Source organism: Coturnix japonica, chromosome Z (genome assembly GCF_054131305.1).
Source record: "Coturnix japonica strain WE chromosome Z, WE-NBRP24, whole genome shotgun sequence".
Classification (NCBI taxonomy): Eukaryota; Metazoa; Chordata; class Aves; order Galliformes; family Phasianidae; genus Coturnix; species Coturnix japonica.
The window spans coordinates 60,823,402-60,844,408 of record NC_140702.1 but is presented as its reverse complement, the minus strand read 5'-3'; the positions used below and the strand labels follow the sequence as shown (position 1 = coordinate 60,844,408).

The 21,007-nt window shown below is 40.6% G+C and overlaps 1 protein-coding gene across 1 annotated transcript in view; it reads left to right on the top strand.

Moving 5' to 3' along the window:
• The window catches only part of CMYA5 (cardiomyopathy associated 5), a 44,370-nt gene extending 23,586 nt beyond the window's left edge, over window positions 1-20,784 (top strand). Inside the window, exons 7-13 of the mRNA XM_015848627.3 lie at window positions 4,745-4,894; window positions 5,830-5,976; window positions 8,806-8,950; window positions 16,728-16,861; window positions 17,508-17,607; window positions 18,589-18,765; window positions 20,162-20,784. Of these exons, the coding sequence (XP_015704113.2) occupies window positions 4,745-4,894; window positions 5,830-5,976; window positions 8,806-8,950; window positions 16,728-16,861; window positions 17,508-17,607; window positions 18,589-18,765; window positions 20,162-20,414 (1,106 nt within the window). The 3' untranslated portion in view covers window positions 20,415-20,784. The remainder of the gene's footprint in view (window positions 1-4,744; window positions 4,895-5,829; window positions 5,977-8,805; window positions 8,951-16,727; window positions 16,862-17,507; window positions 17,608-18,588; window positions 18,766-20,161) is intronic.
• Window positions 20,785-21,007: the final 223 nt, after the last annotated feature.

The window sequence follows — 21,007 nt, the reverse complement described above, 5'->3', positions numbered from 1 at the left end:
TCTCTCTGTAAATCTCTTGAGGCAAAAGAAGTTGCTGTTCCCTTGTAGGCAGTGATGGAAGTTGATCAAATGATCTCCTGAGCATGCATCCTTCAAGAAGGATTCAGCTCCCAGGAGGGAGGAAAGCCAGGGGACAACTGATGGCCAGGGTCCCTGGGTTTATGTCATGTGAATGAAAGCACATTGAAAGCACACTGGAGCACCACTCCTATGAGGAAAGGTTAAGGCTTGTTTAGCTGCAAACAGGAGGGGGAATACCTGTTTACATGGGTGGATACCGATAGGACAAGGGGGAATGATTTTAAACTGAGACAGGGTAGGCTAAGGTTAGATATTAGGAAGAAGTTTTTCACACTAAGTGTGGTGATGCACTGGAACAGGTTGCCCAGAGAGACTGTGTATGCCCCATCCCTGGAGGCATTCAAGGCCAGGCTGGGTGTGGCTCTGGGCAGCCTGGTCTGGTGGCTGGCGACCCTGCACATAGAAGGCAGATTGAAACTAGATGATCATTATGGTCCTTTTCAACCCAGGCCGTTCTATGATTCTATGAAACTTCCTCATATGTGGATATGAAAAGGGGGTGATAACTCTAGCTGGAATAAGCCTCTACTTCTGAGGACAGTGGTGAAAATTGCACATGATAAAGAAATTTATCTTTACTCCATATTCTGTAAAAAAGCCTGCCCAAGTTGGCTTTCTCTGCCTGTACATACATTTATAGAAATTATCCACATCAAGAGAACTGCTAATGACAATCTTACTCTCTTACTGGAGTCTAAGTAACTCCACAGTGACTTTCTGAAGAGAAGGGTTCTTCTGGGAGATCATATCTCACTGTCCTGCTTTGTGACCTCCTTCTCACTGTCACATGCACTATTGCTGTCACAGTCACTTTATGGCTATTCAGATGAAGGCTTTTTCTTATGTTTTGCCCCTGAGCAGTGCAACTAGAACACCAGTGCCCATATGGTGCTTTGTTTCCTTGATGGATTGTCAGATGGGATGTTGGAGAAGCACAGTCTTGATCAGACCCTCCTGTATCCAGTAGGAGATGACTGCACTCAGCAATGCCACTGTAGCTAGATTGTCTTCCTCCCGCACATAGTCACTTTTATTTAGTAGAGAAATCGAATATCTCTCAGACCTTAACTTTCTTGTCAACACTTGTGAATTTGTCTGAGGGATTCAAAACTTCTCAGGTGAGATTAGACTGGCATTTCTTCATGCAATATTATCTTAGGCTCATTTATTTACAAAATCAGATTAAAATGCATGGGTTTTTAATCTACTCTTGGCCAGTGTTGATTTAGTAGTATAAATGTGCAATATACCAACATTAAGTTCTTAAACTCCCTTTCACAATTCCCTGCATACAACCATACTTGCTTCCTGGGTTGTTACCTACTGTCAAGGTCATATGGGAGAATGGACTCGTTTTTTCATGCTATACTTCCTTCTCCCACAAGTCACTCCCAATGTGTTTTTCCCAGATTGCTGAGTAGTTTTATCTTCATTCACTACTGTGCTTACTGAACACCAAATGGCTCCAGACCAGGTCTGCTTTTACTGACTGGAAATGAAAGACTGTCAACCAGCAAGTGACTTTAAAAGCTCTTCATCTTACATGCTTCACACTCTTTTTTTCCTTTCTAAAATTTCTTTTTTTCATCCTTCACTTCAACCACCAAATATCTCTGTTCCTACTGTGATGTTTTTTTTGGTGAGCAGTGGACTAAATGCATATTTTTTTTGTGCTTATGCCTTTCCTGAAGGAAAATGGAAGTAAGTGCCTGCGTGAAACTAAATTTTGAATTGAAAACTCTAAGTACATCATTTATCGAATAGCAGAGGCAAATGTCAGACATTCAGAATTTGTTTTGATTTAATACATTTGATGAAATAGATGTGAATTTGTCATGCTTCTTCAATCCACATATTTTTTCCTTCAGAAATAATAGTCTTTTACTGAGCAAATACAAAGAACTTTATTTTCATCACTACAGAAAAATCCTTTCTTCAAAATACCGTCCGTTTTCAAATATTCCACATTCATTAGTGAAAAGTCCTCTTCCCTCAAATTCTTCCTCCTTTCATGTAAGCCACCCATTGATAAATGTGTAATTGTAAAGAAGGCCCAGCAACATGCCCTCATGCACACTGAAGCACAAGTTCTGTCACAAGAGGAGCTAAAATAATTTCAAAATTAAAAATATATATATAATGATTTCAAAAGCCTACTAGGTCCTGCCCATTTTTGCCAAAAGTTGAGGAACTTTGATTATGGTAACAATCATCTGTTAAAATCAAATAGAAATGTAACTGCTCTCATTCTTCAAGATCAGAAAGCAAAGGAAAAAATTATTTCCCATTGAACAGGAAAGGTGTGAATATCTATTAAGCATTTTGGATTATTGTCTTCTGTGTTGCGATCCATGGAGATCAGGTGGCATGAAGAAGTTTGCTTACAGCACAGTACTTCAGAAGAAATTAAACAGATCAGAAAATGTCCCATTTTTCTGCTGAAAAATACGACTTATTCACGCACTTGTGGTGCGTGTAGCTCTTTTGTTTGATCAAAATTCATTTTAAAAAGAACCAGCATTTTGATAATGCAGAAATATTCTATTTCCACAGAGAATAGTCCAACTTTTTGCTTTGAAATTACTTCCTTTCAAAAGTTTATCTCTTATTATGCAGAAGTAAATTAGAAATCAAATGTTTTTCAATGCTACTGAACTGAATTTTGACATGTAACCTTTTTTTTTCCTTGTTTCATTTTCCTTTTTTTTCTTTTTTCTTTCTTTTTTCTTTCTTTTTTTTTTTCTTTTTTTTCTTTCTTTTTTTTTTTTTTTTCCAAGAAGTTTCATTCAATAAACTAGCTTCTCCTTGGGTTTGGCATAATAACCAATTTTGCAATTGTGGGGTTTCTGTGATCATAGTAGTTCCTAGGCAACTTCACAGGAAAAGAAGCTGTTTTTCCCACTGGGTCCACTGAAAGGCAGTCCTTTCCTAAAGATGATCAATTTTTAAACTGACCAACCAGATGCAGTCAAAAGACAAAATGGGGACAGTTTTAGCAATGAAAAGGTTATTTTTTTTCAGTGGGAAGCAGATGTAATCCTACTGTACTGTTAGCTCTCTGCATAAATCATAAGGAAACAAACAGCATCTGCATTTGCCTTGTTCATGCCACAGGGGATCATCATCATTACTGTGAAGATAACTGAGAAAAAGAAAAAGCTTTTTTGCTGAGATTCTAACAGAATTCATGCAGAATATGGAAATTTACTGGGTGAAGAAAGAGATCAATGTATTTTTGTTCCCTGCAATTACTTTCACAATGAACATGTTCTGGGGGGGGGGGAGTGGGGGAAGGAGGCTGCTTCCTTCTTTCCCATCCCTCCCCGTTAAGCCATAATCTTAGAGAGTAATAATATCTCAGCAGAGATGGATCTGTGCAGATGAGCAGCAGACAAAGTTTATATGAAATCTGGGGAAATTTGGAAGTCTTTGAGGAACCCTCTGTGAGGGATCATAGAATCATGGAATTGTAGGGCTTGGGAAAGGACCTCTGGAGATCATCTAGTCAGTGGGTCATATAGGGAAGTGTCCAGGTGAGTTCTGAATAGCTCCAGAGAAGCAGATTCCACAATCTCTCTGGCTGACCTGTTCCAGTGCTCTGTCACCCTTGAAGTAAAACCAAATTTTTCCTCATGCTTATATGGAACATGCCCTGTTCCTGCTAGTACCCCTTGTTCTCTTGCTAGGCACCACCAAAACAAGCCTGGCCTGACCCACTTGACATTTGCCCTTTAGACGCTTATAAGGGTTGTCAAGATCCCCTCTCAGCAATCCTGTCTGTCTTATGAGGTTTGAAGAACATGGCTAAAGCAGAACTCATGCTCACTGGCTCACCAAGGATCTGGGACTAGGTAAAATGAGCATACCAGGCAGGAGAACCCAGCTGTGTACCTGCAATATGAATCTACCTCTGGGCAGATTAGTTTCAGGGAGCTTCTCAGGCTTTGAGTGCAGGATGTCTGAATCTTCCTTTTCCTAAAAGCCCATACACATTGTTGCCAGTCTGACAATGCGTAAATCCCTCCATGATGTAGAAGCTCCTTTCACCTACACACACTTTGGTGATCAATCACATCTCTCTCTGGAGGCTGCCATCTTCCGCAAGCTCCCTGTTCCCATCAGCAAGCTATCCTGTGCTGTTTGCTACAAACAAGTGCTTTCAGTCTCCAGTTTCACATGCATTCTTCCTGTAAGGTTTTCATTCCTCTGATGATAAAACATATTCGAAAAGGTATTTGCCCAGGGGAGCCTGCACTGAAGTCCAGGCCCATTCTGGTCTATCAGAGGAGATGACCTCAAATTACTGGGTATCCCTTGGACTCCTGTGTCTTGAAGTAGAGTGCAGAGCTGGACTGTAGCTGGAGGGACCATGAGTGTAACAAACAGGTCTCCTGGAGAAAGAAAAGGCATTCTTGCTACCACTGGGGCTTTGTGACAGTTCTACTTGTCCAGGCCTGGTAGGCAGCATGCTGCTCCCCTTGGCCTGTGGAAGCTAGAAATGAGCAGCCTTACGTTTGACAATCTGTGCAATGGTCCTGTATGCAGGGACTTAGAGCTCTGCAGGATGTTTGTGCATGCTTTAGTCTGGGTTTAGCTCGTCCCATTTAGTTAATTCACCTGAAAATACAAGATTGTGAATAACAACTGAGGATTCTCCATTCAGTCCCACAGACACCAACCTTAATACCTCAGGAGCCAAATTCAGCTACCAGCACCTCCATTGCTGTCTACTGGACTGTGAATGAAGGGGACGCCATTGACTGCTTCCAGGTGTATTGTATGGAGGAGCTTCAAGCCAGCAAAGATGAGGGAGGTGGGTAAGGTCTTGCCTTCATGACAGCAGCAGCCCTTTCTCCAATGACCTCATCTCAGCACAGGGAGGCTGAGCTACAGGGGAGGGTGCAGGACAGAGTGGTGAAATCCTCCACTGGACAGGTAACAGTAGAATAGAGCAGGAAGTAGATGACATTCCTTATTTTCTCATTCATCCTTCAAAATACAAGGTAATTTCTGTGGTTTGCGAAGTGCAGGATAGCTGCTTGTAGAGAAGCAGCAACATAGCAACATCCTTATTTAGATGCTTTTATAAAGCAGCCTGAGTTTCAGATAGGATGTGTCCCTGCTATTCCTTTGATACAAATGGAGAGAACAGATAGAGCCTGCAAAATGATATGCCTGGTTAGGTTTGTAGAGCCTCAAAGTGTATCCTACTTTTAAAAATGACAGGAAAGGGTCATTAGTATTTCCACAGTTCTTCCATATATTCCAGACATTTTTTTTTCAAAATGACATTAACAATTTTGTATATTAAGCATGGAATCTGAGAAAAGGGAATACAAATGCTCATTCATCAAAAATCTCAGGCTGATGGCTGAGTCAATTAGAACATGCACGTGTTTTTGTATGTGTGCACACAAATGGATGCATGGGATATAAATTCAATTATAAGAAATAGCTTTTCTCTAAAGAAATCAAACCAGAGCTGGAAATTGTTCAATGTATGTCCCAAACTGTAGCCTACTCCACAGTAAGACTGAAAGTCATAAGTTCCCATTACCACTGATGACATTAAAGTGCACCCAAGAGTATGTCAAAAACTTTCTGTTAGAACTGAGACAGAGTAAAATACTGACATTTGCTAGTATCAACATTTTAATATACTATTTCTTACATGTTAGATGAGAGGAGTTATTGCAGGCCCTACAAGAGATGTATGTAGGTGTAACAGCCTGTGTGTGTTTCTCCTAGCTTTGGTGGAAGAATACAGAGTGACAGTGAAGGAGAGCCACTGCATCTTGGAGGACCTGGAGCCAGATCGCTGCTATAGTGTATGGGTCATGGCTGTGAACTGTACAGGATGTAGCTTACCTAGTGAAAAATCCATTTTTAAAACAGGTATGTACATAATTTTGTATGTGATTACTGTAAGCTTCAGATTCTTAAAGAAATTTTAGTCCGTATTGTTACCAAAGCAGAGAAAGCTGTTTCATTCAGTCCATCTGTCAGACAGCAGGCAACTCGCGATCATTTCCCTTTTTGCTAAAGGATGACAACATAATTGCTTCTGAGAGGAAATTTGAAAGTATTGAGATCTGAAGCTGTTCCTAATCGCAGGCCCTGTGACTGGGGCATCAGAGCAACACATTACAGATTTCTCTTCTGAGTGCACTGCAGTGCTCCAGGGCAGCTCTGGGAGAGCCACCCTGCTGCTTTGCCACTGCATCTCATGTGAAAAACTGAGGTAATAGCTACATTTTTTTTTTTTCCTCTCCACCATCCTCACAAATACATCTATGTTGCATCGATTAAATGATTAACTTTTCAGAAGGAAGCATGCTTTACACATCTTACAGGCCACATCTAGCTCAGTGGCACACAAATCTCAGGTGTGGCTGAGAGGTTTTGCTGTCGTTTGAGTAGTGGAAATTAGGATGAGTAATTAGTTGAGTATTGTTTATGAGCTTTATTTGATTAATAAATTTTTTCTGAGTTTCAATTTCCTAAATATTTTGTTTTGACAAAACTATTACTTCTTGAATTACAAACCAAACATAGCATCTTTTGTTCTGGACCTTACCTGAGACGCTCATGCCAGATGATTTTTCTAATGTTACTGGCTAAAAATTCTGTTGTAGCATTTACAAAATATAGGCAAGGGTATCTAACAATTTCATAATGCAAGTGTGCAACCCTGAGTGTACTGTTGAAATAACTTGGCAGCAACCTTAACTTCAAGCCACCTGCTTAATCCATTAGACATCAAATTTGTTGACAGTTCTTGATACTCAATTTGCCTTTCATATTTTTAGTTAAGATGATTTTCCAAAGAATTTAATGTAGAAAATCAAATTCTAACGATGTAATTGTGATCACTGTGCCAAATTCCTGTGAAATGATCGAATAATAACAAATGATTAGTAGCTAATAAGTCATTTTTTATTAAGAAGTGTATTTCCCTTTTGGCATCAACTCCTCCTACGTTTCCCCCAAATTTCAATTTTCTTGTCCTCCTGGGGAACACACAGTTTCCTAGCCATATTTCCTGTGACAGAATGATGCAGAGGGCAGTAAATATCTGCCTTCTACCTGTCTGTCCCCAAGTGACATCCAGATGAATCTTCTGCAGTCCTAAAGAAAAAAGAGTCAATGCACTTCCTTTTGTCATTCAAAACCTACCTGCTATTTCTCCTGTATCTGAGAAGCAGAATAAGCATTGACTCATTTCTACTGTTTGTCTCTTGGAAGATCTCTCAAGAAAGTATGAGAATATTACCAGGAAGTCAGCTTCATATGTTAATATTAGAACATATGTTCTAATTAGTGCAGTAACTACAGGTAATTTGTGAGAAAGCTGTAGAAGCACAGCAACAACTCTTCCTGTCCTTCTGACTCCAACTGCTCTTTAGATTGATAATTTCAAACAAACAAAACAAACAAAAAAACACAACAGTTAAGTCTTGTGATGTATTGTTTGTACATCCATTAATGTGGGTCTGTGTTTCCATATCTGAATGTGGGTATTTGTGGATTTATCTATTCATTTGTCATTCTCTAGCAACAGATAGCTTTAAAAACAGACAATAATCAAGTATATCAGAAGAGAATTAAAGGACTATTGCCAAGGGAACTGAGCAGATTTGTTACCAGATAAAAATGTATCCCACATATTCTTTGCTCTGGTTAATACCTAGATTAGCTGTTCCTGTAGTAAAGTATCAAGTACATCTTAACCTGAAACCTGATTTTCACTAGAAAAAGAAATCACTATGTGCTTCTGTTTTTTTCTTCTTTCATTTTTTAATAATAACAGATTAATTTTGTTTCAAAACAGAATGCATCCTGCATATTGGTTGAAGCTCTATAAGATTATCTAGTCATAAAATTGACTTTTTCCTATTCTTTACCTAGACCTTCTATTTGAGGCTTGCTTTCTTTAAAAGCTTAACAACTTTTTATGCCATGTTTAAAAATAAATTTTATTTTAATGATTGGTGTTAAGGCTGTTTATGAAAGTGAACGGTAGATCACAATATTCATTTATGTTGCTCTTCCCTGGAAAGAGATAGAGTAGATGAATACAACAAAACCATTTTAAGCCTGTGATGCTGGATGTGCTATTTCACAGAATAGCTTTTGATTACTTGCATTCAGTGCACTGCTTTACATTCAGTTTTGTGTTTTGCAGTTGGGCCTGCAGTTCTTAAAGTGAGGCTCTAAAAAAGAGAAATTACAGGACTAAATTTTAGTATCCGCGTTGCAAAAATAACACCACATAATAGTGGTGTTAATAGCAGAAACTCATCATTTTCCTCTCAGTTCTACAGCAGCGTATTTTTTACTGATGCAGTTTATGCAGGAACTGCTGAGAACAGGACGGAGGTAGCCTGGACAGAGCTATACACAGTACTGCCTTGGTGCTCTGCTCCATAAAGAAAGGTGGAAATGAGGAATGTATGTTTGAGAAAAGGCATAGAAATCTACTTGGACATTTTAAGGATGTGCAGAAATGCAAATATTCACAGTGGCTCTGCCAGCACATTCCCCCTGCGCTCCTCCTTATAAGGTAACTCTTTGCTGTTGAAACATGAATAAGCTGCAGATCATTGCAGGACAGGCTAAGCCATCTATTTTGTGCTTCTTGAGGGGTGATGACTCTTCCTTTCCTTGTAAGTATCCCCTACCAGCTGCTGGTGTAGTACAGCTAATGTGTTCCTGTGTCCCCAGCACCTGCCATCCCCACCATCAAGGCTGAAGACTGCACAGTGTGTTGGGACACAGCCACCATCCGCTGGCAGGTTGCCTCAGCAGCAGCAGAGTCCTTCACCCTGGAGTACTGCAGACAGCATTCACCAGAAGGAGAAGGTCTCAGGTCAGTGCCACAATTGCAAAATGTAGGTATATCGGATTAGGCAGATGTTAATGAGTGCTCCCCAGACTACCAGTCTTAGACAAGAGATTATTCTCTCTTCAACTATGCAAGAAAGAAATAAGCTTCTGCATGCTGAGGATCTTAGAGGCTGGATACAAATCTGTGAGATTAGGCTGAAAGATATAAAAATACTTCCTTTTCATTCTGCTTAACCGAGCACTCCCTCTCATTTGGGGCCAAAACCCTGGAGACACTGTACTGCCTGCAATCAACCAGAAGTTGCAGGACTGTGCTGGCCGGGGAAACAGTCACTCCCACTCAGCTGTGATGGCCCCAGGCGGGGCAGGAAAGCAGCTGAGCTCTGCAGGAAGGAGTGGGATGAAGGGGTTCAGTTCAATTTGCTCTCTGCTGTGTGGGGAACTAAATGGGAGCCAACTGCGGACACAGAAACTGGTGCCCCAGTAAAGTTGATGACCTATCTGCGCACATGCAGATTCCTCCTAAAGTATAGCTGAGCCCACTGCTGTCCTGACTATGTTCCTTGCAGTCAAATTTAGTTAAGTGGACTAAAGAGTTCACAGGTTTCTTGTAGGCAGGCAAGACAGAGCAATTGCATGTGCTTTGTTGCTTATGAAAGCAGGCCAGTAACTGATAGAAAAAAACTTCTGCAAGGTTGAGAGACCCTGTTTTACCCAGCACCAGCATGCTGTTAATGCTAGCAGCAGGAGGAGGAGTGGACTCACCCAGCTTTCCTGCTCTTCGGGAAAGCAGCCATGACCTGTTCTGATTTATACATATTTCATGAGGCCATCAGGACACTGTCAAACTGCCAAAGTCTCTGTTGGTCAGGAGTAATGTAGCTGCTCCTGAAACCTGGGCTATACGTCTGCCCTTAAGTTTCATTGCTGTTAACTGGAATTGCCTCTTTTTCTCAAAAAGAACCAGCTTGTGTGCCCATTTCTGTCATCTGTGAGCGAGGCGTTGTTAGCACCAAGCATTTTGTTAGTGTGGAGTTAATTGTGGCAACAAGCTGCCAGAACTGACCCATTCCCCTTTTCAAATAAACTATGCAAAATCAAAGATGTTTATAATTATACTGAGTCACATTTGACTTTTTGGCCTTTATGTGGGCAGAAGCTGTCCTTTCGCTGTGACACATGAAAAATTCACAGAAGTTAAAATCAAGACTTTTCTCTGAATTGCTGCAGTTGAAATATCTGTATTTGTAGAAGTGCTTTGACCTTCCTTTTAGAGAGCCAAAGACCACCTTTTAACCACATATTTTCCCCCAAAGCAATAACTCTCTTTATTTTTTTTGAAAACAGCCCCTCTGAGATTAACCTAGGAAGCTTCTATAATAGTGCAGCACATTTCAAGGATGGAGAATTCCCTTCTTTTAAAAAAATTGTACTTTTTTGTATATGTGTATAAATCCAGGGGGAAAGGAGCCCACTGGTAGATGGGGCATGTTACCTGTATTGCTCCCATTTAATGCTCTGAGGTGTAAATCAGGACTAGAAAATAATACCTTATGTAGCTGATGAGTTAGAAAAATAGCTCCAGGTGGTGAATCAGATCTTAAATTGTCTGAGTTGCCTTCTGGAAGTACATGTAAGGGTATTTGTGTTACTTTGCCATGTACCTGTATTAGGTGGAATAAAGTTCTGTCTTTAATGCCCACATAGGAGCATTTGGGCCTGAAAACACTGTCGTTTCTTTTTACTATCTTCCTTGAAAGCTCAGAGCATGTCCTTCACAGGTTTCCTGAGCAACGCTTATCTTGGGGACCAGCCAAACACAAAGGCTTTTGACAGACAGCCTGTGTCTCTCATCAATCCCTTAGCTGTGTAATTCCCTAGTGCCCATGTGGGTGTTCAAACTCACTTCCCAGCAGCCCTCGAAAATTCATATAGCACCTCTTAAGTGCACAGTAGGAAAGCAGAGGTGAGGGAAGGGCACCTAGAGAAGGTGTGGGCAATAATAATCAGCCATCTCACAGAGTTTGCCATCTGCAGTCCCAGCCTGAGTGGCTGCATTCACACATGCCATTCTGGAAACTTATGCAAAGCAAGGGACACTGCCAAGAGTGGAACAGGCAGGGTGAAATGCCCCCACAAAAAGCTGGAGGTGTGTGTGAGTCCCAGTGGGATCTGCACATAAGGCACTGGAAGTGCTTGTAGCTGCTTATCTCCTGTGTAAACCTTGGGGAAGAAAGCAAGCAAGGTAGGCCCAGAAAGCAGCCAAAGGAGGGAGTGTTTTGCTACAGTACAGTCCTACTTGGGCTAAAGATTGTAGGAATAAGCAGGTAACAATTCAGCACAGAATCTCAAAGGCCACAGTGCTCAGAGTGAGACTGTTTACTTCAGTAACTTTGAAATTAATATTAAAGTTCATATCTGCCAATATGGTATAATCACTAAGAACTTGTTAAACATATATGACTGTACCATTTGACTCTACTCAAAGCATCTTAAATGTCACACCAGGGATGGAAAGAGAAATAGGATTTAGAATGTGAGGGAAGATAGAGAGGAAGAGAAAGGAAGAAAAACTGAAGAACAGATATGGGATGGGCATGGGGATGAAAATGAGAATGGGGTGGGAATCTGCCTTACTCTTCTTCCTCCAGGAGAGAACTTTGGTGAACAGTGCACCTCATCTTTGGGTGAAGAAAATAGCCAGGCTGGCATGCATCTTGCTGGTGCTGTTATTGCATGAAGGCTTCTCTGAAAGTACTGCCTCCTATTTTATTATTGGAGGTGGGTGTTGGTTGTTTGGCAGTAGAGGTGAAACTTTCCCACCAGTATTCCATTACATTTTGTTGCTTTGTGACAACCTGTTCAATGAAAACCTATGTAGGAGGGCTCTGGCAAGTAAAGTCAAAAGTATACTCTTGGTACGACATGAGCCTGGACTGAGCAAGCCCTCTGTAGCATTCAGCGTGTTCTTGAGCAGTTCCAGTTCCTCAAAAAGAGAACTTCAGGAACCTCTAGAAATCCTCATGAAATATTTTCTTCTAAATAACATCAAAAAATCCAGGTTTTCTCTCTGTGTGTTTTCTTTTTCAACTAACCACATGAGGAATATGACATTATATACAGTGCTTTTAGATCTTCTACAACCACCACTCTGTGGCCTACTTCTGGGGTTTCAAAGCTCCTGTTTGATACTCTTTTCCAGAATTCTTAACTGGCTTTGAAATATTTCTTTCAGTTTCCAGAGCTCTGCTATTTTCTTGCCATTCAGATTCTTTGTGTTGAGAAGTCAATGGAGCTGTGGGTGGAAGATGGAAAACTGTGAAGTGTAGTCCAGGGACTAGGTGTGTGGGCTGTTCAGAGGAAAGCTATGTATCACGTTAGGAGAAATCTGTAAGACTTGGGGAGGCAGAAATCATTATGGCATGCAGTGAGTTCATAAAAGTTGAAGTGAATGAGTGTTATCCTCTCCATTAATGTGATACTGACACCATTAGTGACTGAAATTTTCTGCCTGCTCGAAGAACAGATCTAACACGGGAAACAGGATAGTATACTTCCCTCTGATAGCTTTGCTATCAGATTGTCCAGCCAGCGAGGGAAGCAGTTCTGTAGAAAATAGGGAATCTTCCTCCTCTATGCTTGTTCTGAGTTTGCCATCTAAGGTAGCAATGAAGACTATTGCAAGCTTTGGTGATCTAACCCAACCCTGCAACAGCTAGAGCAGGAAAGGAGGAAAGGAAATGAAGAATGCAGCACAGCTGGATGGAATTCAGGACAATTTTCTCTTTATATTTAGCTTCAAAGACTCTTTTTTTTTGTTTGTGTGTTTGTTTGTTTGTTTTGCATTCATGGTGCACCCCTTCTTTGTGCTTCTGCGCTTTTTGTCAGAAGCCCACATGCTTTCAGCTCTAGCTTGGCATCAGAGGTACCAGCACAGCACAGGTCTGGAGGTGCTGTTTCAGTGGGATGCTGGGGGCGGGAATGACAATTACAACACAGAGGGCGTTGTGAATCACTACCAGGCTTATCATTTTCTGGGTTCATGCAATATTAAAAAAAACATTCCCTAGATGTGATGTTCTTGAAATAAATGAGATGCTGATCAGAGAAACATGCATCAAAACACAGCATCAGATTTCACTAGAAACGGGGAATCACAAATTTAGCAGACAGTTAGTTTCTGCTATAATATCGCTTGGCAATTTGAAGTTTGAGAGACACATTAGTCCTTTCTGCTCTGTGTTGAATAGCCCATACCACATATCTGGAGCCTGAATTTTGAGACTTACAATTTTTTTATAAGGGGAGAGATTAAGAAGAGATACATAAAATATTTAACTTAAAATATTTATTGAATTTCTAGATTTTGAAGCTTGTATCATGATGCCAGGAGACTGTGGGGACAGTACAAATGTTAAAACATTTCTGGTAAAGGACAGAGTACATCATGCTTAACAATAAAACTACTGCATTTCCAATCACCCTTAAAGTAGGCAGTTGTACATATGTGGGAAATACATAGGAAAAAATAAAAAGTTGCCTTTACATTCCTCTTGCATGATCAAAACTACATGCTTCAATATTGTTGGCAGTCTCAAGGAATATCTAGCTGCATGGCTTCTTACAAGAGCTCTGAACTGAAATGGCTTTTCACCAGCATAGTCAGGATATTAGAAATGCATTTTCCTTCTCCCACACCTGTTTTCTATCACTACAAGCTGGACAGCAATCATACCTTCATCTTTACTTTTCTTTTTTTTAACTGACTGCGTGGTTCTGAAACATGACAAACAACGATTGCTCAGAACCTGGGAAGACCTCTTGTCCTCCCACAACCTATCCTTTTATCCTCTGTTCAGAGAAAGTAGAATAACACCTATTTCATCTTTGCCCTGAGACTCTCATCATCTTGGAGCTGGCTAACTGTTGAAGATGAAAGTCTTTCTTCCTTGCACATTGTATTTCATAGCTGGCAGCAGCAGGACTATTTCTTAAGCCGTAATTGGAGCTAACATGATGGGCTCTTATTCCTAGGCAGATTAAGGCTGGCTAAAAAAAGATTATCAAGTAGAGAATGCTATTCAAAAATCTGATCGCTGGTTTACTAACCAGATATACATAAAGATCAGGTCATAAAGATAAGGACTAGGTATTTCTTTCTCACTGTTACAGCTTTCAGATTTAAATGTGCAAGCAAATCTTCTTTGAAGAATTTCAGATTGAAAGAGGAATTTTGATAGTTGACTCTATTCTGCAATCAACTGGACCCAAAATCTTCTCTGAGTACCCAGGCTCTGGGATCTAGACTTAAGAGCATGAATATTCCAAGTTTACCTTTTGCATTAAAATTTACTTGCCCATTTAGAGGTAGAAGAATTTTTGTGTTTTATAAAACATCAGTTTAATAAAAGTTAATATGTAAAAAGAAAATGTCGTCTAATTTCCAGAAGACATAAGAAGGCACTAAGCTAAGAACGTGGCTGGAATTCAGACTTATTGATCAACATGTGGCCACAAAAAGCCTTTGTGGATAGCTTAGTGTATCCTTATTTCATCTCACCTGGTAACTTCTTGTTCAAGCTTCTTGGTGGTTTCTGCTTCAGAGTCACACCCAGGATGTCAGGATAGTAATCTTAAAGGGCGATTGGACCAGACTTGTAGAGGAAGCATGAACATTTTTAGTTCAAAACTTGGTTGCCAACTTCTTGTCCCATTCCTCTGCTTCCAGCCCCATTTTTCTTTCTATTGCTTCTTTTCTGTTTCCCTTCTTACTCAGTTCCCACCTTGCACTTTTGTTCAACTCATCTTTCCTTTTTCTCTTGCCTCCTATGCTCAGACAAACCTTTTTTTTTCCTGTTTCATGTCTAAAGGTCACTCATAATCTTGCATCTCTTCCCTGAAACTTCCAGGGAAGTTTCCAAGAACTTCAGCTTGGTGCCTTGATGAAGTGCTCTCATGGTCAGGGCATTGGTTAATGAAGCAAAAGTACAATTGCTTTGGGCAACCTACTTCTTTCGTTTACATTGCAGCAGTTCTAGCATTAATGTGGTATATTCTGTGAAGACAGCAAGGCCCAGTGCTGACTATGCAAGAGCCTTGAATGGTTTGAAATTCTTTCAAATTGAAAAGATCACAGGAACACCCACTGCTTTTTCTGTGTTTTTAATCATTTCTAATGTCACCTGTCAGTACAAAATACTTGTTATGGACTAATGAAGTTGATGCAGCAGCCTTTCCCCCAGGCACTATCCTCCTAGACATAGAGGTCTGTGTGGTTTTAACAGGAATATGCTGTCTGTAGGGCTGTGGGATTTTATCTTAGTCTAATAAATGCAGCAGAGGCTTGTAAAAAATCCTAATGGATGAGCGCTTATTATTTTTCAGATTGTACTGCTCTCTGCTGGGACATGTGGGGAAAAACATTCACTACAAGCGAATTGCAAAGAAATTACCTGACAGCTGGCTTGCCTACCCTACCTTCTCTAGATTTACAGTAATTAGTGGTGAAAAATGTGATTTATTGAATCTAGCTCCCCACAGTGACACGATCTGCAGGAGGGTACCTACCATCCTGGGCTCTCTAACCCTGTTTGGAAAGGAAGGCGTCTTGCATACTCACTAGAAACAAACCTGCTGTTTGTGAATTTGCTGGAGTGCAGATTGACTCCTCTGAATTAATCTCCTTACCACTGAAGTTACCATCTTTCAGCCTAGAGGTCAGGTAGACACTTGAAAACTGAAAGCTTGCCTTGAAGATTTCTGGACTAATTAGTTGAAGGGAATTGCCCATTCTATTGAAACAAACAAACAAACAAAACAAAAGAAAGAACAACAATCATCTTCACAAACACACATACAATTCAGTGGGTATACACTATATTGCTTTGTCATTATTATATGAGGTAAAAGTGAGGAAACTCAGGATCCACTCTGTGCTAATTTGTTAAGTTGATCTTTCATATTCCCAACAATATATAGAATAAAATTGACATCTTTCTAGCTATCCCAAGTGCTTTTACTGGTGCCTCCAAGTGCCTGTGAAGCAGATTGACTGGATGCTGACTCACTTTTGCCTGCAGTGTAGCAATACATCAGTAGCTGTGAATGTTAGTGCTTGAGTTTTTCTGGACAACTCAAACAGGAGACTTAGAGCAGGGCACTGTGCAAAGACAGTTCTCCTGCTGCTGCCTCTTGCAAAACCAGCCTGTTAGAGCACATGGCACAGCAAGGGAGACAGAGCCAAGACTTTGTTGATAATCAGTTTGTGAGTGAGGAGTTAATAATAAAAAGATCCTGGTTTATGTGTGTTCTTAGAAGAGGGTATTCATTCTTTTCTATCTGGAACCTGTATCCAAACAGTACAAACACAGCAATCACATTCACTATCAAGCAGATTAATTAATCACGAGCTTTCATCTTCATTAGCTTGTTCATTTTGTAATGCAGAATTTTTACAGGAAGCAGATGAGAATTTTATGCTGTTCTGCTTGCATTTTATGTGATCATGCTGCAAAATGAACATACAGTGTTACACTGAAATGACTATACTGAATGAGAAGGTGTAAGGAGCAAAGGCCTGACAACTCAGGGAGGACATATTGAGTGAAAGAGCAAAGCCCCTACAAAAGCTGGCTGTTGGTGAAAATAGTGATTGCCTCTGTTCTAGAGTTCTTCTGTGGTGCCTGTTGTTGCAGTAGTCAGCAGTGCGGTTTGGTGGGTTTGCTGTTTGCATAAATTTGTCTTTCCTGGTTTGCATATCTGCATATATTTTCATGTATGTAAATCTTCAAAATTTGCAGATCTTTTGCTGGTATAAAGAGACATGAACTGAAGGTATCCCTGGAGCCCAATGTGAACTATTTCTTCTACTTGAGGGCTGTCAATACGTTTGGGACGAGTGAACAGAGTGAAGCTGCTCTCATCTCAACTAAAGGTAGGTCACAATTTCTTGATGTCAGAAAAAATAAATAAATAAATAAATAAAAGAAAAAGAATGGGATAGATGTGCAAAGAAGTAATTTTCTTATCATCTTTCTCCAGAAGTTGTAGCTGAACTTTTGCTAACAGGAGAAAAAAGAAAGCTATTGAGATAAAAGGGGCCGTATTTTATCTGCTTAAAATAATCTGAGACAAATTTATTTGAAGTTGTCATATTTATGTCTGTGTAAAACTGGTGTGACATCAGAAGCAAAACTGTTACATTCTGTCAGAGATATGACATAATTAAATCATACGTGATTCTTCCAAACCAGCCTTTGAATTCAAATTTGCTATTTCGAAGAAGCAAATGACTGAAAATGATTCAACTGTCTTTAACACATAGGAGTGCTTTATACCTACCTAATTTACTGAATAGCATAGCCTGATCTCTGGGCCTGGTTTCCAGAATACTGATGCAGTGAACAGACACAGGTCAGAAGAGTTTATGCATTGTTGCCCAGTTTTCTGCTACTACTACCTTTCAGCAGACACAATTCTGTCCAGCTAAAATAGCAGTAATTTAACATGTTATGATTCATCTTGTATTAATGTTGATAGCCTCCCTGAACTGGTGTTTTTTTTGTTTTGAATTGTACCAGGAACTCGATTTCACATACTGAGTGACACAGCTCATCCCGCTTTGCAAATCTCCCCTGATGAAACTGTGATCTGTCTTCCAGAGAAAGCTACATTCACTGGGTGAGTAGCAGGCTGTGAGCGCAGCCAGCGTTCAGGATGGGCCTCGCTCTTGCTTTTCTCCGTAGGCAGCTTTCACACCTCACTAACATATTTTGTAGAGTTGAATTGTTTCAGTGGGCAGCCCTGGACACTGTGTGACAGACTTCCTTTCACTGCAACACTGCAATGGTTGCAGCATTGGTGTAGGTGCCAGACAGTGTTTGATGTTGAGGAATTTCCATAGAAAGTCAAAGGCAGAGGAATTGCTTACTAGGACAATTGAATTCATCTCAGTCTGTGGTTAGAACTTAATGTATCAGAGCTCTATAGTCTCAAAGGAATCTGTTGCTGTACTGGGAAGACCAAATGTTTGAGTTTGTTCTTAAATACACTGTGGCTAGAGGGAATCTGTCCTTTCACTTTGTTCCTCTGCTGAGGGCATTACTAGAAAGGTTTGTCAAAGCATCCTTGGCTTTAGAGAATCAGGAAGTGCCCCTGGTGTGTATTAGAGTGACTGTACCCAGACTTGTTCCATCTATTTATTTATTTTTGACTTGCTGTTGTCAGTTTCACCACAAGCACAGAGCCACTTGTATGATGTGCCATACTCACATGGCTTCCCATAAGGTAATTGAGCATTACAAATTTAAGCACTTTTTTAAACTGTTACCACTTGCACATGTGGTGTTTGTCACTGTGTCTACTTAAAATAGCCATTATATTTTTTGTTGTTGTTATTTTGTTTGTTTGTTTGCCTCCAAAGTCCCCTTTTCCACCTTTTGCTATGAGTTTTCTGTACTCCAGATGGGCCCATCTTAGTGCAAAAACAGAATGACTCACAAGGACAACATTCAAATCTTAGGTAGAACCCCACAGTCAGAAGAAAAGAGTATCATCCTTGAGTAATTTTTGATGATGCTGCATGATGTGGCTGCAACAGATATCACAGTATGGCTGGCCTACCACCACATTCACTTTGTTCTCTGCCTCTTCCACAAATAGGTTCCCATCAGTCCTGGGTGAACCACTGCCTGCTCGAGGATGTCATTACTGGGAAACTGTTGTCACTGCCTGCAGAAGCTACAGGATTGGGATTTGCTATGAAACAACACCACAGAGCAGTGATGTGGGACTGAGTGACACTTCCTGGTGCATGCACTGCTGTCCTACACAAACCAGGTAAAGCTAGTCTAGCTAACTGAGAAGTTACTTAGGTGTGTCATATAAGTAAAGGTGGCCAGCTCTAAGACTCTCAAGTGCAGAAAGGACCTGTCTGTTTTCTTTCTGCAAGCAAAGGACAACTGCAAAGGAACTTTAAACCTCTTCTCCTTCATTAAAAAAATATATATATATATATATATATATATATAAATATATTAAAAAATCTCCAACCAACCTGCCTCCCTCATCTGGTTCACAAAGGCCCATTTTTCAAACCTGTGAAGGTCCCTCTGGGTGGCATCCCTTCTACTATGCCAACCACATCATGCAGATTGGTATCATCAGCAAACTTGCTGAGGGTGCACTCAGTCCCACTGTCTATGTCATTGATAAAGATGTTGAAGAGCAAAAGTCCCCAGACAGACCACTGGAAAACACCACTTGTGTCCAGCCTCCACTTGGACATCAAGCTGCCGAACACAATCCTCTGGCTTCAACCATCCAACCAAGTTCTATCCACCCTTCAAACCCACATCTCTTCAATTTAGAGATAAGGATGTGGTGTGAGGCTCTGTCAGAGGTCTTGTACAAGTCCACATACATCACATCAATTGCCCTTTCTTTGATGACCAGTTCTCCATCATAGGAGTCCACCAGACTGGTTGGGCATGGTCTGCCCTTGGTAAAGCAATGCTGGCTGTCTCACATCACCTCGTTGTCTTGCATGTGCCTTAATGTACCTTAATGTATCTTTCCAGGCACAGACGGTTCATGTCTTGAACTGTTTCACAAAATCCCACCAATGTCCACAAATACAGTCTTTATTGAATCTTTCTAGCTCCGGAGAATGCAAGCCTCCATAGGGAATGCCTTCTTCTGCCCTGCCCTTTACAGAAACAGGGATCCACCTGTTATGTGGCAGAACTGCCAGCTAGTCTTCTCTGGGCCTGCATCAGACTATTTGGAGTTCAGTAAATCATAACCTTTCTCGTGGTGTAAAGGTGCTCTTGAAGTAAACAGACTTATTTTTTAGAGTAAAATTATGCAGATACGTGAACGTGACCAGCTAAACAAAACATCTGAGAAGCAAAGGGTTTTGCTAAAGCACAGCTTACGCTTAAATCCCCACACAAAGATGTGTAATATAAAAAATATAGAAGATCACAATTTTGGCAAGTCTGCTCTTACCATAAGAACTCAAAGATGCTGAACAAAAGTACTCCTTGGTGTGCTGAGCAGGGCTTTGAAGCAATGCCACTTCAGGTAGGTGGGCTATGTACTGAGCAAAATTCTGTTGCCATGTGATGTGCTGCTGTATATGGCAAACTCTTAATAGGTGAAATTAAGCGGTATGTTATTTCTGGTAAATCACAATGAGGAGACTCATTGTATTCTGATTTTCATTTTCCTGCAGCTTTCTCTACAGGTTTTTTCACATGGATGTGATGAGTGATGTACACGTGACAGAACAACTGGCCAGGATCGGCATCCTGTTGGATTACAATGGTGGCAGACTGTTGTTCTTTAATGCAGAGAGAGGACTGGTGCTGTTCACCATCAGACACAAATTTACCGATTCTGTTTATCCAGCCTTTGCCCTGGAGAAGGCTGGAGTGCTTACCCTGCGCACAGGAATGGATCTGCCAGACTTTGTGAAGCACAGCTAATCCCCTGCTTCACAGTCTTAGAAAAACTAACAGTTCCAATGTTAGGGGCAGGGTGGGATGTCAGAGGGAGATGTCAATTTTCGATGATGAATACTATGCACACAGCTCTCCCCCACAGAATCCATAATTGCAGATAGCGCTCAGCCTTGTAATCACCCTGAGCCTGCAGAAAAAACAGCACCTTCAGATGGAACATGCACCTTGTGATGTACACAGCAGGATTTTTGAGGGAAATAAGAAGGTTTTTAGATATGATCATTAAGGGGAGGGAGGGAAATGTACTTTCCCTTTGAAAATAATGACAGTGTTTTCTGTCTTTTTAAATTTGATGATGAGCCTGTGTATGAAATAAATGCATCTCTCACTGCAATGCGTGCCTTCTTTTGTCAGAAAAATCTTTCATCATTTTACAGGACAGCCAGAGCCCGAATCCAGGATGTAATTGGAAAACATGCAAAAATTTCAACAAGTGCAATATTTTGCAGGTCAATATATCAAGCTTTTGTTTGCCATATTCTTTCCTTAAATATGCAAGAAAACCTGGAAACTGAGAAATCTGTCTGTGCAAAACAAGTGAGTCCCAGATGAGACTT